General features: G+C 40.1%; 1 protein-coding gene across 1 annotated transcript; it reads left to right on the forward strand.

Annotated features, from left to right (window-relative positions):
* The first annotated feature begins 3,206 nt into the window (after nucleotides 1-3,206).
* Nucleotides 3,207-7,413, forward strand: PPDPFL (pancreatic progenitor cell differentiation and proliferation factor like). The gene is made up of 5 exons (XM_083357958.1): nucleotides 3,207-3,373; nucleotides 4,426-4,518; nucleotides 5,384-5,476; nucleotides 5,681-5,780; nucleotides 6,092-7,413. The coding sequence occupies exons 2-5, from the start codon at nucleotides 4,464-4,466 to the stop codon at nucleotides 6,102-6,104; spliced, it is 261 nt and encodes an 86-aa protein (XP_083214084.1). The 5' UTR covers nucleotides 3,207-3,373; nucleotides 4,426-4,463; the 3' UTR covers nucleotides 6,105-7,413.
* Nucleotides 7,414-15,104: the final 7,691 nt, after the last annotated feature.

Raw genomic sequence — 15,104 nt, forward strand, 5'->3', positions numbered from 1 at the left:
GAAGGGGGGAAGTGGTTGGGATGAATCACAATTGGATGGGTTAACATGATATTTTAAAGTTAATTATGATTTACAAATGATAAATAAAATAAAATAAACCTTATTATTGCTCAACGTGACCTTATGGGCCCAACACCTTGCTATTTTTGATGCAAAAGCATGCTGTAGTTAACCTTCATTGGTCTTCAAATAAGTAATTTTATCCAAATGCTTTGGGGTTGTGCATTGAGAATTCTGGAAATTGCAACTGCAATTACTTTTTTTTCCTAAAGAAAATAATCCTTTCTTTTGATACACAATGGTAAATTGATATGAATCAGCAACTATGACAAGGAAGTATGTTTTGCCCTAGTGTGTTGTGAGTGTTGTTAGTTTAGAGCAGTATTTTTCAACCTCAGCAACTTTTAAGATGTGTTTACTTCAACTCCCAGAACACTAGCTGGGGAATTCTGGGAGCTGAGGTCTAGACATCATAAAATTGCTAAGGTTGAGAAACATTGATTTAAAGACTTATGTATTTATAGGAACACTGAAAATTGGTGTAATTAAGAAAAACCACATTAACAATTAGTTGCCATGCTGTGCAAACACAATAATTATCAGGAGATATTCTGCTACCATCCAACTTCCAGAGTGATGCCTCATTTGGCATTCTTCTCCTAACCCTAGTATTGTAGAGAGAGGGAGGTCCAACATTCTATGTTGCCTGGAATTCCAGGGCAGTCGCCAGAATCTAGACACTTTTTGCAAAGACCATCTGTGACTTTGTTTGATTACATGCCTGCAAATCATTTTTGACTCATACCTCACTGCCATGACATCTAGACTAAGACCAAAACATTTCCCATAAAGTATAAGTGGGTAGTGCCATACAGCTCCTAGTCTCTAAATGTATCAGCAATATGTCCCTTCTAGTCTTGCCTCCATATCATCACTGATATGCTAGCATGGCATCCCCATCAGCTGCCACTGACCTGTTATGGCAGCGTGCCGGGCAGCTAACTTCAATGTGTCCTCTGACTAGTGCCATGACCTCCATAGTATCTGCATCCTAAGTAGGATGCTTGGACCATGTGACTCTGATGGTTTGGATGATGATGGAGTGTTGGTAGGAGGATGTGGAGGTGGAATGGCTTTTCACAGTTGACCTGCTGCACCTAAGCCCTTGAGCTGACAGTATCACTGCTTGTGCATATGCCTGAATGTGGGTTTGGGCCATGTGACATGGTGGTCCCTATGGCTTATGCCAGGATGGAGAGTTATTTTTCTCTCAGACCCTAGGGACTCATTTAGTTAGGTGCATGATCAATTGTGATTTTCCTATGCAGCACTCTAGTTGGCCCTTCTCCTGCCTTTAAGCTTCCAGTGAAGGATCAGGTGAAAGGAGACATCACCATGCCACAGTACCCAAAGTACTCCCAAATTCCCTACTAAGAATATACATGCTGCATATGAGCATTATTATTTGCACTTGCTGATCCTGTAGACAGGAACTGCTTCTACGATGATAGGTGTAAGACTGCTAATTCTGACTCTCTGCCCTGTTCCTTGACTTGGCTCTTATCCAGTCTATGCTGGAATGTCCTTGCTTTAGACTGAAGGCAACAAACCTCTCTCTCCCAGCCCCTTGACCAGAAGCCAGAGAACATAAATGAAGCGAAATAAAGGAGGCCTGCTAAGGCATGCAATGTGCGGATCTGTGTTGCACCGCTGCCTATGGAAAAAAGGAAACTAATGCAGGAGCTTCTCCCATAATCCCATATAAGCTGGGAGAAACATTTTGGTGTGTTTGCTTTTGTTCCAGTCATGTTTCATGGTTTGGGGGAACTGTTTGCCCTGAGCTCCCATGTCACCTCTGATAGAGGGCAGTCAACCTGGCATCAGGGCCCTGCCCCAAAGCCATGTTTCCTGGGGCCAGAAGAAGATTCAGCAAAGTTTGTATTTCTTGCTTCCTTCCAAAAAAGCAAGTTCCTGGTCACTTGCACCATGCATATTCCACATTAACCCTAACAACCATAGTTTCATTCCATACAGCATTAATCTTGTGAACTCTCAGGCTTCCTCCTTCCGTTATATATTCAAGTTGGGCAGTATTTAACATTTTATTGTTATGTGCATGTAGGAGTGTGGGTCTACACATATGTTGTATGTAGTATGTTTTGGGGGGGTGTCATGTACGTGTCTCACTTTGAAAGCGGGCAACTAAATTTCATTTTTGATGTGCGCCATTGTGCCCACAGTAAAAAAAATAACAATAAAGATTATCTTATCTTATCTTAATTCTATCTCAGTGTGGATAGGAGGGGTGCAAAAGAAAGGTATCCACCAATCAAGACTTGCTCTAACTGTAGTCCAAACCAAATGCCCAGCCAGCATTATTGCCATACTGGAAGAGCCAACAGAAATACAATTCTGTCTCCTGGCTTAATTTCAAGCTGGGTGAAGCAGAGGAGACACATATCTTGGCTGGCACTGCAGAATTGCCTTACACCACCAACAATCTTCCCCCTAGGCTACAAAAGCCAACTGAATATTAGATAACAGCCCAAAGACATCTTTATTTCCATTTATTAATATTGATAATCCAGTTCATTACATAATAGAGTAGCCTAAATTTGCTAAATTCAAACATTGGAGGGCAACAGGTTACCTATCCCTGGTTTAAGAAAACCAAACCAAACAAGTGATAGCTAAACCCGTGTTTGTCAACCTCAGCAACTTTAAGATGTGTGAACTTCAATTCCCAGAATTCCCCAGGCAGCAAGTCCACACACCTTAAAGTTGCTGAGATTGAGACATGCTGGGCTAAATCATAAAGGCCATTCACAAAATTAACCTGCTCCTCTCCATTTCACAGGAACAGTCCAGGAAGCAGACCGTTTCGTCAGTTCTCCCGAAATTGCCAAACGTTTCCCGATCCAAGGGCGCGAACTCTTCCCCAACGAGTCAATCGCCTAGCGCGTGTGCACAGTGTGGCCTCTGTTTGTTTTTGTTGTTGCCCTTCTCATCGTACGATCAACCAGTCCAGCAGGGCGGGCGGAGGAAAAAGGGAGCAAACTTTACCCTATTGAGCAAAGGAAAACCTCCAGAGGCGAGGAGACTTCGCTCACCCCACCCCTTTCAGACGCCTGATCAAGTTTCAATGTCTCTCGCTCTTCTATATAAAGCCAGCCCTGGAGTCAGGCGTGGGAAGTTAAGGGCGCACTTGTGAGCGGTACTTTGGCAAACTCGGACGCGGTGCGTTCCTGCTACGTTTTTGCGACTGAGCTTTATTGTTCTCCCGGGACGTATGCGGGTTTGGTAGGATCCTCCTTTGGTTGCCCGAAGAAAGCGAAAAGGTATCCCAGGACACCGCGGCGAGAGACGGTAACAGGTAATCCGAGCTCTGTTTATGTTTTTTTGGGATGCTAGGAATGCAAATCCACACTTTCGATTAGACAAATTCTTTCCTGAAGTTTTCTTTCGAAGTGACTTAAGCAAGCGACTTCATACGTTACTTTTTTCGTTTAAAAGCAGTGGGGAGGCTAGAAAGTTCTTCTGCAGAGATTTCACGGAGACTGGACGCGCGTTGCGTGTTGGGACTAGTTAAATAGAGACATGGCTCCTTAGTACTGTACAGTAAGTTAGAAAAAGAAGTTATAAAAGCCGCTTGGCCTTTAGTTTCTTAAGGCTTTTGAGGAATTTTAAGCACATATCCTGACTGTGACTATGTGAGTGTCTATACACAGAATGGTCCCTCAGCCAAGAAACTACTGCTTGTTCAAACAGGTAATCTGTTAGCAGCACATGGAGCATACCTTGTATTCTGGAAGTATAGTCTCAGCCCACACTTAGGAGCATCTTCAGATACTGGAAAAAGAGATGAAACCTAGTAGACTCAGTCAGAAGAGACAGAAGAACTGAGACAGACGAATCTTCTGAATCAGTGTTTCTCAACTTTGGCAACTTGAAGATGCATGGACTTTTAATTCCCAAAAATTCCCAAGCAGGTTGAGGAAAACTGCTGTAAACCATTCATGAAACTTTCAAAGAATTCTTCCAATTACAAGTGTGTTTATTTGCTTCAAAGACAAATTGAGGAGGACAGCTAGCAGGATCAGTGGTAAGGGATTGTGGGAATTGCAGTCAAAAATAGCAGGAGGGTATCAAGTTGCTGTCCCCATCTTACATTTTTATAGAAGTAGAAAAAAATTGGACGGGTTTATTTTTATATAACAAGAATAACTTAAGGCTTTGGGCATGAAAAAGCCAAGGTATAAATCAAATAAATAATTTCACATATGTGGCATGTTAAATATATTCCCTCTACAGAACTCAGCCTTTCAGAGGTACAGTTAGTATTGTTAATGCAAATAAGGTAATATAATCTATCCATAGGCTGTGGAAAAGTAATATAGAGCTTTTTCATTTTATTTCATCCTGAAGGGTGCCTTGGCAGTTTGTTACTCTGCAACACTATAACAATGGCAACTGTACCTTCAGCTGGCTGCCTTTTAGCCAAGAACCAGTACTACAGAAGTAAGTATTTTAGATGTTTTCTGTTCCGAAGATTGACATGATCTTAAAACTGATTTGCTTCTGTATAAAACAGAGAGGTCTGTATAGTGTTTACATTGCAACAGAATTTGATGCTTCACTTTCTTAGCTAGCCTAGCAACAACCAGGAGTTTCTTCAGTCTCCTCCTTGATTCAATTTGTGAATAATTTAATTTTCTACTGATTGCAATCCCTCTCATGTCTTTGATGTACAATCTTTGGATGTGATCTAGTCTTATCACAGACTATGAAAAATTTGTGCACTTGAACCTAATGAAAGTCGGTGACTTAGAGCACTATTAATTGATACGATACTAATGTTATATGTTCATGAATAAAAATAAGCCAGCAGCTCCCTGTTGGCCACGAAGGCCAATATGCAAACATGAGAAAGGAATACGAACAATTATAGTGCTAACTCCAGCTAGTGAGTGTGTTATTGACAAACAGTCTGTCCATCCTGATGTTGGTTAGGTCACCTGGCCTTTATTTCTTGAGTTATGCAAAACTGAACAAAACAAATATCAGGTTTGCATTCTATTTATTTAAAAAATGTGAAAGCACTGTTCTCCTTTCATTCTTAGTTGACAATCATATGATCTAGCCTTCCATACATAAAACTGCTACACTCTTCAGATAGGATTACAATCTGATTTATAAAATGGGCATAGTATACATGTTATCCGATCATCTGTATTATCAAAGGTACTTCAGGTTTTGTACAAAAATACATAAAATGTTGGACTTCAAGAAAAACTAGTTAAATACTACTTTACTTTTTAATAATAAATACAAAATGCTCCCCACTTTCTGAAATAGAATGTAATATTTCTATTTTCACATATAGCACGATTGAATTCTGAGTCCAGTGTTTCTTCAAGCAGTTCGTCTTGCTGTTCTGATCCCATGCCATTCTCAGACCAGGAAAAAAATCACCACGGTATTGTATCTTTATCAAAGTTTTTAGTCCAAAAAAAGTATAAAAAAATATTCCACTGTCTTTTATCCACTTAATCTCTATATGTTTTCAGTGAAATTTAAGCTTGATCTTTCTCTAATATTGCTACTTCATTAAAAGTAATCATTTTATTTTTGCTTTGAAAGCTTTATTATACAATATATATTTTGCATCATCCATTTATAGGTCTACCTGAAATATTTGAAAAATGCTGGTGGATAAAAAGCTTTTTTCATTGTGAGCCAACACCTCCAAATGTAGGCAGAAAAACCTTATCAGCCAGCAGGTAAGAACTGTTTTTCTCCTGGAGTGCACAATTTATTTGAATTAATGTTCTTTAGAATTTAGTCTCAAGCTAATGTGCTACTTGAGGTTCATTCTGATGCTAATTGTAACTGTAGTTTATATAGATGTGCTCAACCCAGAATAGAGCTTAAAATAGAGCTTAAATCTGCTTATTCTGGACAAAGGTAGACTTTGTCTATTATTATTCCTTTTGCCATGTCTCCTAAAACAGCTGCATTAGTTTCTCCTGAAAGCTTGGCAGTAATTCATGACACTAATCTTGGTCATAAATCATAATTTCTCTCTTGATAGTACTAACAGCTGATTGGGATATCAAGTTGAAAGTTCCTGCCGGGACATTATAGACAGTCATCTCTTGAAATGAATTCACTTCTGTGAAGAAAATGAACTGCTTGAGAATTCAGTTGTAGAAGAAACACAAATTATCAAGAATTTAATCAGAGCTTATTCATCAAGCAACCATCTTTTCAGTGTCTGCTGCAAGAATTCTTGATAATGAACAGGTGTTCTATATTTTATAATAATTTTTGTGTTTGACAAAATAAAATGCAAATGCAAAGTCTAGTGGGATATGGCGTATCTGATTGTTTGGGATATCCTTCATTAAATTGAAAAGCTGTAGATTGCTTGGGTAAAAATGTTTTAAGGTTATCATGCCTTTTATACAGTGATGCCTCCCCCCCCCGCAAAACAGACCACCGCTTTCCACAGGATTTAAGTTTGGAATGTTAACTATGGTAACCTTCTACTTCATGAATAATTTACTTAAATGCCAAATACAAGTTTCTCTTATTTATCAACAGCTAGAGGAAAACTGGTTAAGGCATTATTTATGGATGATTCAGTTAAAAAACAAAAATGGAACATAGTATTAGACTCCTTCTCTGGTTTCTAATTCTACTATTTTCCTTGCAGCTTTCTTCCATAGTTGTGTTACTATTGTATATTACTCCTTTGACATCAAATAGTGTAATATTGATATCTCTTCAAATTAGAGATAATTTAAGAACTCTGGATTGATTTTTGTTTTATTTTTGATATATTATCATTCTGTTTTAAAGCACAGAAAAAATAATAGTACAGCATTCTGCTTTGCAAGAGTTGTACGTTTTATTTACTTACACTAAGGAATATATATTTGTATCACATGAGGAAATCTGTGAGTGCTGAATATTCTAAATTGAATTTTTAATATACTGATAAAGTTTCTAATGTTCCTTTGTCATCCTTTTATTTTTCTGATTAATTTTACACAAGGTTCTGTAGTATGAATAGTAACTTCAAGTTTTAACATGCATGCTTTGTCAAATTGTAACTTACCTGGATGCATTATTGCCGACTGCATACCTGGATGCATAATGCTTTAAAACACACACACACACACACACACACACACACACACACACACACACAGAGACCCCTCTAGTGGAAAAAGATAAATATAGCACAATTAAAAAAAAACACCCAATAAGCCTATCCTTAAAAGTCTGCTTCCTGTGGGTATTATCTTTTTTGTACATAGAAGCCTGTTTATAATATCAGCCAAGTCATGTGTTAATGTAAATAACTTGTTTTTTTATGAAATTTTGTATTAATAAAAATTGATAAACGTGTCTTCTGGTTATTTCTTTTGAACAAGATTTGCATTAAATATCTCTAAAACGCTGTGGCAGTGAAGTGAAGCTGTAGGCAATTTTGTGTACACAAATCTAGTAAATGCTTTTTCTTTGCCCTGATAGATCTGTACATAGTGTCCAATGCCCCATGAAAATTTTCCTGAGAAATAATACATTATTGACAATGTGTATTAATCGGTGCTGTACCTTTGCCAGCTTTAAGCATTAGTTTCCAATTAGTTCTTGCTCTTCTGTAAAACCAGACTACAGTTCTCCTGATTTGTAGTCAAAGCCTCAGTTTAGGAAAGGTCACCTTGCAGGCAAGAAGGGAAAAAACACAACATGTTTATTATAGCACAAGTTTTATGAGCCATAGATCACTTCCTTACTTGAATACAATAATTTAATGTTAATTATCTTTTGAAATTATAGGGTTGTTTTTCTTCAGTAAAGCCATATTGTAAAAAGAAACAGTGCAGAAGTCATGAACAGCACAGCCAAATAATTGGATCTTAACTTCTTAAATACAATTAAAACATGATTTTTATACATGGTTTAAGCATTGTAATATTAGTTCTTTTTGACTTGTACTACACGCTGAACTTCAGTAAAAACCATCTCCAGCATTGTTTTAACTGTAGCAAACAATCCATTATTACAGAGATTAGTAGCACATTAGTATGCAGTGTAACTCCATATGTACAAGAAGATAATGATTTAACATCGCATTTTCTGACTTTTGGAGGCATGCTGCCTAATTATTTGAGAAGTTACTTGAGATAAATTGTCAGTTAATCCAGTTGTTTAAATTGAAAACTCAATTAAATTGACTTACATATGTATTAAAAATGATGTTTATTCTATTTATTGCAAATTCCTCTATGTTGCTTCATAGAACTCAAAGAACTTGCAACATAATATGGAATATATTGAGTAAATCAAAATTCATCAAACAGCATTAAATACAATAAATAGTAACATCTTTGCCACCACCACCACCACATCTCTCTCTCTCTCTTCCCTCCTCCCTCCCTCCCTCCCTCCCTCCCTCCCTCCCTCCCCCCCCCCCTCTCTCTCTCTCTTGTTTCTACTTACGTCCAACAGCAGGGCCATGACCTCAGTTGTTTCTATCAGAGAATATTATCTGGTGGGACATAGAAAGCAGACCTTGTCCTCTGGAACACCATTTGCCCTGAAATTCAGATAATATTTCATAGATCCTTAAAAACATCCCTGTGCCCATGTTCTCCCCAGCGTGGTAATTGGCAAGTTAATGGGATTGGTGAGATGAATATTTATTTGTAGTGATAGTTGGCCTTTGTTGACACTATATATTTATTACTCTTGTTATTGGTTATTTTTAGTGAGTTTTCATTCTATGTATCTACCCAGAATTACTGTTAAATATATATATATCATCATATATATTGATTGAAACAAGTAAACAAATAACTCTCCAAAGATATGCTTTGGGTGAACAGATTCTACCATTTTGTAGCCTTAAAGGTGATGACAAAATGCCTTGAATTGTGCCTGGAAATAAATAGTCAATGCATCTCCTACAATATTAAACTTATATAATAACTGGGTTGTCACAATAAATAAAAGTTTAAATGCAGGATACAATTTGGGTCAGTTTTGTCAGCCAGAGGTTTGGTCTTCCAAGCTTTCGTGCTGGAGCCCATCCTCAGGGAACTTCCCTCTAGCAGAGTGTGTGCTGTTCTGTGTATGGTATTTATAGTCCCTGTTGCATGTGGTTTATTGATGGCTGGCTTTTAAATCATTAGCTGTCATTTGCTTCTATTGCCCTGCCCTCACCTTCTAAGTACTTGATAGGCTGGTGGTAAATCAGCAATCCTGTTGGTTGATGTGGGACCTGTTTCCCAGTCTTCAATCACTTCCCTGGCTGTTTTTGTGCCTGCTCGTCCAAAAATCTTAGTAGCTGCAAAATTAAATGTGTGTTCTTGTTCATTGCAATGTGAGGCTACCAATGAGTCCGGGTCTCCTCATCTGACCACTCGCTTGTGTTTTTGGAATCTGGTGGTTAGCTTCCTCCCCGTCTGTCCTACATAGTCACAGGGGAAGTCCATGCAGATTTGGTAGACTGCATGGGAAGTATCTCCTGCCTCCAAGCGATCTTTACAATGCATAATTTGTCCTTGTATGGTAGCCTGTGGGTGGTGTGCAACGCCCACTTGCAGATCTCAGAAGCTGCATTCTACAACTTCTGAAATGTTTTTGATGTATGGCAGGGTGTGCCATGTGATTGGCCTTGTTTCTCCCCATGTTGTGAAGACAGCTTGCGACAAATGATTGTGGGTACCTATTCTGGTCACCACAATGTAAAAAAGATGTCGAGACTCTAGAAAGGGTACAGAGAAGAGAAACAAAGATGATTAGGGGGCTGGAGGCTAAAACATATAGGGAACAGTTGCTGGAATTGGGTATGTGTAGTTTAATGAAGAGAAGGGTGAGGGGTGACATGATAGCAGTGTTCCAATATCTCAGGGGCTGCCACAAATAAGAGGGAGTCAAGCTATTCTCCAAAGCATCTGAAAGCAGGACAAGAAGCAATGGATGGAAACTAGTCAAGGAGAGAAGCAACCTAGAACTAAGGAGAACAATTAACCAGTGGAACAACCTGCCTCCAGAGGTGGTGAATGCTCCAACACTGGAGGTTTTTAAGAAGAGACTGGACAGCCATTTGCCTGAAATGGTATAAGGTTTCCTGCCTGAGCAGGGGGTTGGACTAGATGACCTCCAAGGTCCCTTCCAACTTTGTTGGAAGAGAGAGAGAGAGAGAGAGAGAGAGAGAGAGAGAGAGAGAGAGAGAGAGAGAGAGAGAGAGAGAGAGAGAGAGAGAGAGAGAGAGAGACTCATGTTATAAGGATCACTGATAGTGGTGGTGGTGGCAAAGATGTTACTATTTATTGTAATTAATGCTGTTTGATGAATTTTGATTTACTCAATATATTCCATATTATGTTGCAAGTTCTTTGAGTTCTATGAAGCAACATAGAGGAATTTGCAATAAATAGAATAAACATCATTTTAATACATATATAAGTCAATTTAATTGAGTTTTCAATTTAAACAACTGGATTAACTGACAATTTATCTCAAGTAACTTCTCAAATAATTAGGCAGCATGCCTCCAAAAGTCAGAAAATGCGATGTTAAATCATTATCTTCTTGTACATATGGAATTACACTGCATACTAATGTGCTACTACTAATAATAATAATAATAATAATAAGTTGGAAGGGACCTTGGAGGTCATCTAGTCCAACCCCCTGCTAAGGCAGGAAACCCTATACCATTTCAGACAAATGGCTGTCCAGTCTCTTCTTAAAAACTTAGTGTTGGAGCATTCACCACTTCTGGAGGCAGGTTGTTCCACTGGTTAATTGTTCTAACTGTCAGGAAGTTTCTCCTTAGTTCTAGGTTGCTTCTCTCCTTGACTAGTTTCCATCCATTGCTTCTTGTCCTGCTTTCAGGTGCTTTGGAGAATAGCTTGGCTCCCTCTTCTTTGTGGCGGCCCCTGAGATATTGGAACACTGCTATCATGTCACCCCTCACCCTTCTCTTCATTAAACTACACATACCCAATTCCAGCAACCGTTCCCTATATGTTTTAGCCTCCAGTCCCCCAATCATCTTTGTTGCTCTTCTCTGTACTCTTTCTAGAGTCTTGACATCTTTTTTACATCATGGTGACCAAAACTGGATGCAGTATTCCATGTGTGGCCTTACCAAGGCATTGTAAAGTGGTATTAGTACTTCACTTGATCTTGATTCTATCCTTCTGTTAATGCAGCCTAGCACTGTGTTGGCTATTTTGGCAGCTGCAGCACACTGCTGGCTCATATTTAAGTGATTGTCTACTAGGACTCCAAGATCCCTCTCACAGTTACTACTATCGAGCAAGGTACCACCTATACCAGGGGTCGGCAACCTAAAAAAGGAAAAGAGCCACTGGGAACCGGTTCCATCACAAATTAAAAAAAGTGGGAGCCGCGTGCGTGTGTCCAGGCACGCGCATGTGCAAAAAACATTTTGCGCATGCGCAAAATGGTTTTTTGCGCATGCGCGGATGCACGCGGCTGCCATTTTTTAAAAAGTGAGATGGAACCGGTTCCCGGTTGCCCGACGGCCACGGCCCATCTGCAAAGCTGCCGCTTTCGGCAGCTTTGCAGACGGGCCACGGCAGCTTCCTCAAAGAGCGGCGCCCCTGCCCATTCCGAGAGGTGCGCGCGCACCTCTCCGAACGACCGGAGGTGCGCGCACACCTCCACAAACCTTTGGAGAGGTGCGCGCGTACCTCCGCGCGAAGGGTCGGTGGTGCCGCTCTTTGAGGAAGCTGCTGCGGCCCGTCTGCAAAGCTGCCGAAAGCGGAGGTACGCATGCACCTCTCCAAAGGTTTGGGGAGGTGTGTGCGCACCTCCGGTCGTTCGGAGAGGTGCGTGCGCACTTCTCGGAATGGGCAGGGGCGCCGCTCTTTGAGGAAGCTGCCGCGGCCCGTCTGCGAAGCTGCCGAAAGTGGCAGCTTCGCAGACGGGCCGCGGCAGCTTCCTCAAAGAGCGGCACCGCTGCCCGTTCGCACGGAGGTACGCGCGCACCTCTCCAAAGTTTTGGGGAGGTGCGCGCGCACCTCCGGTCGTTCGGAGAGGTGCGCGCGCACGTCGCGGAATGGGCAGGGGCGCCGCTCTTTGAGGAAGCTGCCGCGGCCCGTCTGCAGCAGCTTCCTCAAAGAGTGGCGCCGCTGCCCCTTCGCGCGGAGGTATGCACGCACCTCTCCAAAGGTTTGGGGAGGTGCGCGTGCACCTCCGCCCATTCGGGGAGGTGCGCACGCACCTCTCCAAATGGGCGGTGCCACTCTCCATTTGGAGAGGTGCGCGTGCACCACTGCCCGTTCGAAGTTGCCGACCCGTGACCTATGCTATACCTGTGCATTTGATTTTTCCTGCCTAAATGCAGAACCTTACTTTTTTCACAATTGAATTAGATAGTGCCCAGTGTTTGAGTCTGTCCAGATACTCCTGTATCTTAATCCTATCTTCTGGAGTATTGGCTATTCCTGCCAGCTTGGTGTCATCTGCAAATTTGATGAGTTGCCCATCTATCCCCTCATCCAAATCGTTGATGAAGATGTTGAAGAGCACTGGGCCCAGAACAGAGCCCTGGGGCACCCCACTACACACTTCCTTCCATGTAGATGCAGTTCCATTGAGGACCACACGCTGAGTATGGCCTGTCAGCCAGCTACGAATCCATCTGGTGGTGATGCTGTCTAACCCACATTTTTCTATCTTATCAAGTAGTAGGTTGTGACCTACTTTATCAAATGCCTTACTGAAATCCAAGTAAATTAAATCTACAGCGTTCCTCAGGTCCACTAGTTTTGTCACTTGGTCAAAGAATGCAATAAGGTTTGTCTGGCACGATCTGTTTTTGACAAACCCATGTTGGCTTTTAGTGATAACTTTGTTCGTATCAAGGTGTTCGCTGATTTGTTGTTTGATTATCTTTTCCAGTATTGAGGTCAGGCTGATAGGTCTGTAGTTTCCTGGATCTGTTTTTTTCCCTTTTTTGAAGATGGGAACTATATCAGCTTTCTTCCAGTCCTCTGGTAGTTCCCCAGTGCTCCAGGATCTTTGAAAAATATAGTTCAGTGGTTCTGAGATCACATCTGCCAGTTCCTTGAGAACCTTGGGGTAAAATAAAAAATAAATAATCCATCTGGTCCTGGTAATTTGAACTTGTCTAGGCTGGACAGGTGCTCACTTACCATTTTCTTGCCTATCTTAACTTGTGTTTCTATTCTGTTTTTTATGGCACTGGTTTTGGTAGGTTGGACTGTTTTTTCCCTTTGTGTAAAGACAGATGCAAAAAAGAGTTAAATAGTTCTGCTTTCTCCCTGTTGCTTGTCACCTTCTTGCCACTTTCCCCCACTTATGGACCAATCATTTCCTTAACTTTTTTCTTGTTTCTTATATGTTGAAAGAAGCTTTTTTATTATTTTTGACTTTGATTTTAAGCCTTAGTTCGTTTTGAGCCTTAGCTTCCCTCACTTCATCTTTGCAGGCACGGGCTGTTTGCTGATATTCTGCCTTAGTTATGTGCCCCTCTTTCCACTTCCTATACTTGTCCCTTTTATCTTTCAGTTTATCAGAGAGTTCTTTATGCAGCCATGCTGGTTTCCTTTGAAAGCTGTTATTTTTCTTCTTTGTTGGTATTGTGCTGGACTGGGCCTTTATTATCTCATTTTTCAAAATTTCCCAAGCTTCTTGAGTTCTTTTCCCCTTTAGGATTCTCATCCATGTAATTCTTCCCAAGGTCTCTCTAAGTTTATTGAAATTAGCTCTTTTAAAATCCAAGACTCTAGTTTGGCTGTATTCTATTGCTTTTACTTCCATAATGTTGAATTCCAATATTGCATGATCACTTCCCCCCAAGGTTCCTGTGGCTTTGACTAATCTCTGTAATAATGGATTGTTTGCTACAGTTAAAACAATGCTGGAGATGGTTTTTACTGAAGTTCAGTGTGTAGTACAAGGCAAAAAGAACTAATATTACAATGCTTAAACCATGTATAAAAATCATGTTTTAATTGTATTTAAGAAGTTAAGATCCAATTATTTGGCTGTGCTGTTCATGACTTCTGCACTGTTTCTTTTTACAATATGGCTTTACTGAAGAAAAACAACCCTATAATTTCAAAAGATAATTAACATTAAATTATTGTATTCAACTAAGGAAGTGATCTATGGCTCATAAAACGTGTGCTACAATAAACATGTTGGTGCTGCAGCTAGAATGGTTTTGTATCACCAATGACTTCTAGGAACTCGGGCAGAAAAGAAAATCTGAAAATACCTCAGCACTGGGAGCAAAAGCAGCATCAATTTGCACTCTTCTCTTTAGCAATGTGAATGGATATGAACCATACATAGTATTTCAACTTTATTTTAATGGCATTGACAAGGTCAGTCACTTTCCATTTGGGGAAATGAATAAAGTGACTAATATTCACCACCAAAGACGGTATGCATGTTCATAGGCTAGACTTCAAGGGGAGGGGGAAGAGAATGACAAATGATTGCCATATTATTACTAATTTTTTTTTTGAAAAGAGGCGTCCACGTAGTCCCCAGGAGAAGAGCTCAGCCTTTATCTTTCTCAGAAAATCACAGTTGCATTGCATAGTGATGTAATGTTGCCTGTCTTTCTATAGCAAAGAACAGAAAGCAGTGCTACTGCACAGAGCAGGGTACAGAATCCCGCATAAGTGCTGCAGGGACAAAAAAAAATTACCAAGCATAGCAGTTTGTGTTATTTCTTGCAATTCTCTTGTTGCCGTTATTGTTTAATACTGGATGCATTTAAAATTTTTGCTTTAGGTTTCTACAATTAAGCTGTAGCTGCTTGATAATGTCTTTTGGCAGTTTTATGATGCTTTTAAGAGGATCTCTATTTGTTATTCTGCTTCTTCCCCGTAGAATTTATCATGTGGATATAGCTTGTGTAAACTATTTGTTATGTCTCTCAAACAGTGTTTTTCGGTGGAGGTAAATGTAGCTTTATGAAATAGAAATATGCTTAAAACAAGCAATAATATCATTTGAGATTGTAATTATTATTTTTTAATTACTATTTTTGAAATTCTAGGTTTATAAACCATGCGTCT

The sequence above is a fragment of the Vipera ursinii genome (genome assembly GCF_947247035.1).
Source record: "Vipera ursinii genome assembly, chromosome: 3".
NCBI lineage: Eukaryota > Metazoa > Chordata > Lepidosauria > Squamata > Viperidae > Vipera > Vipera ursinii.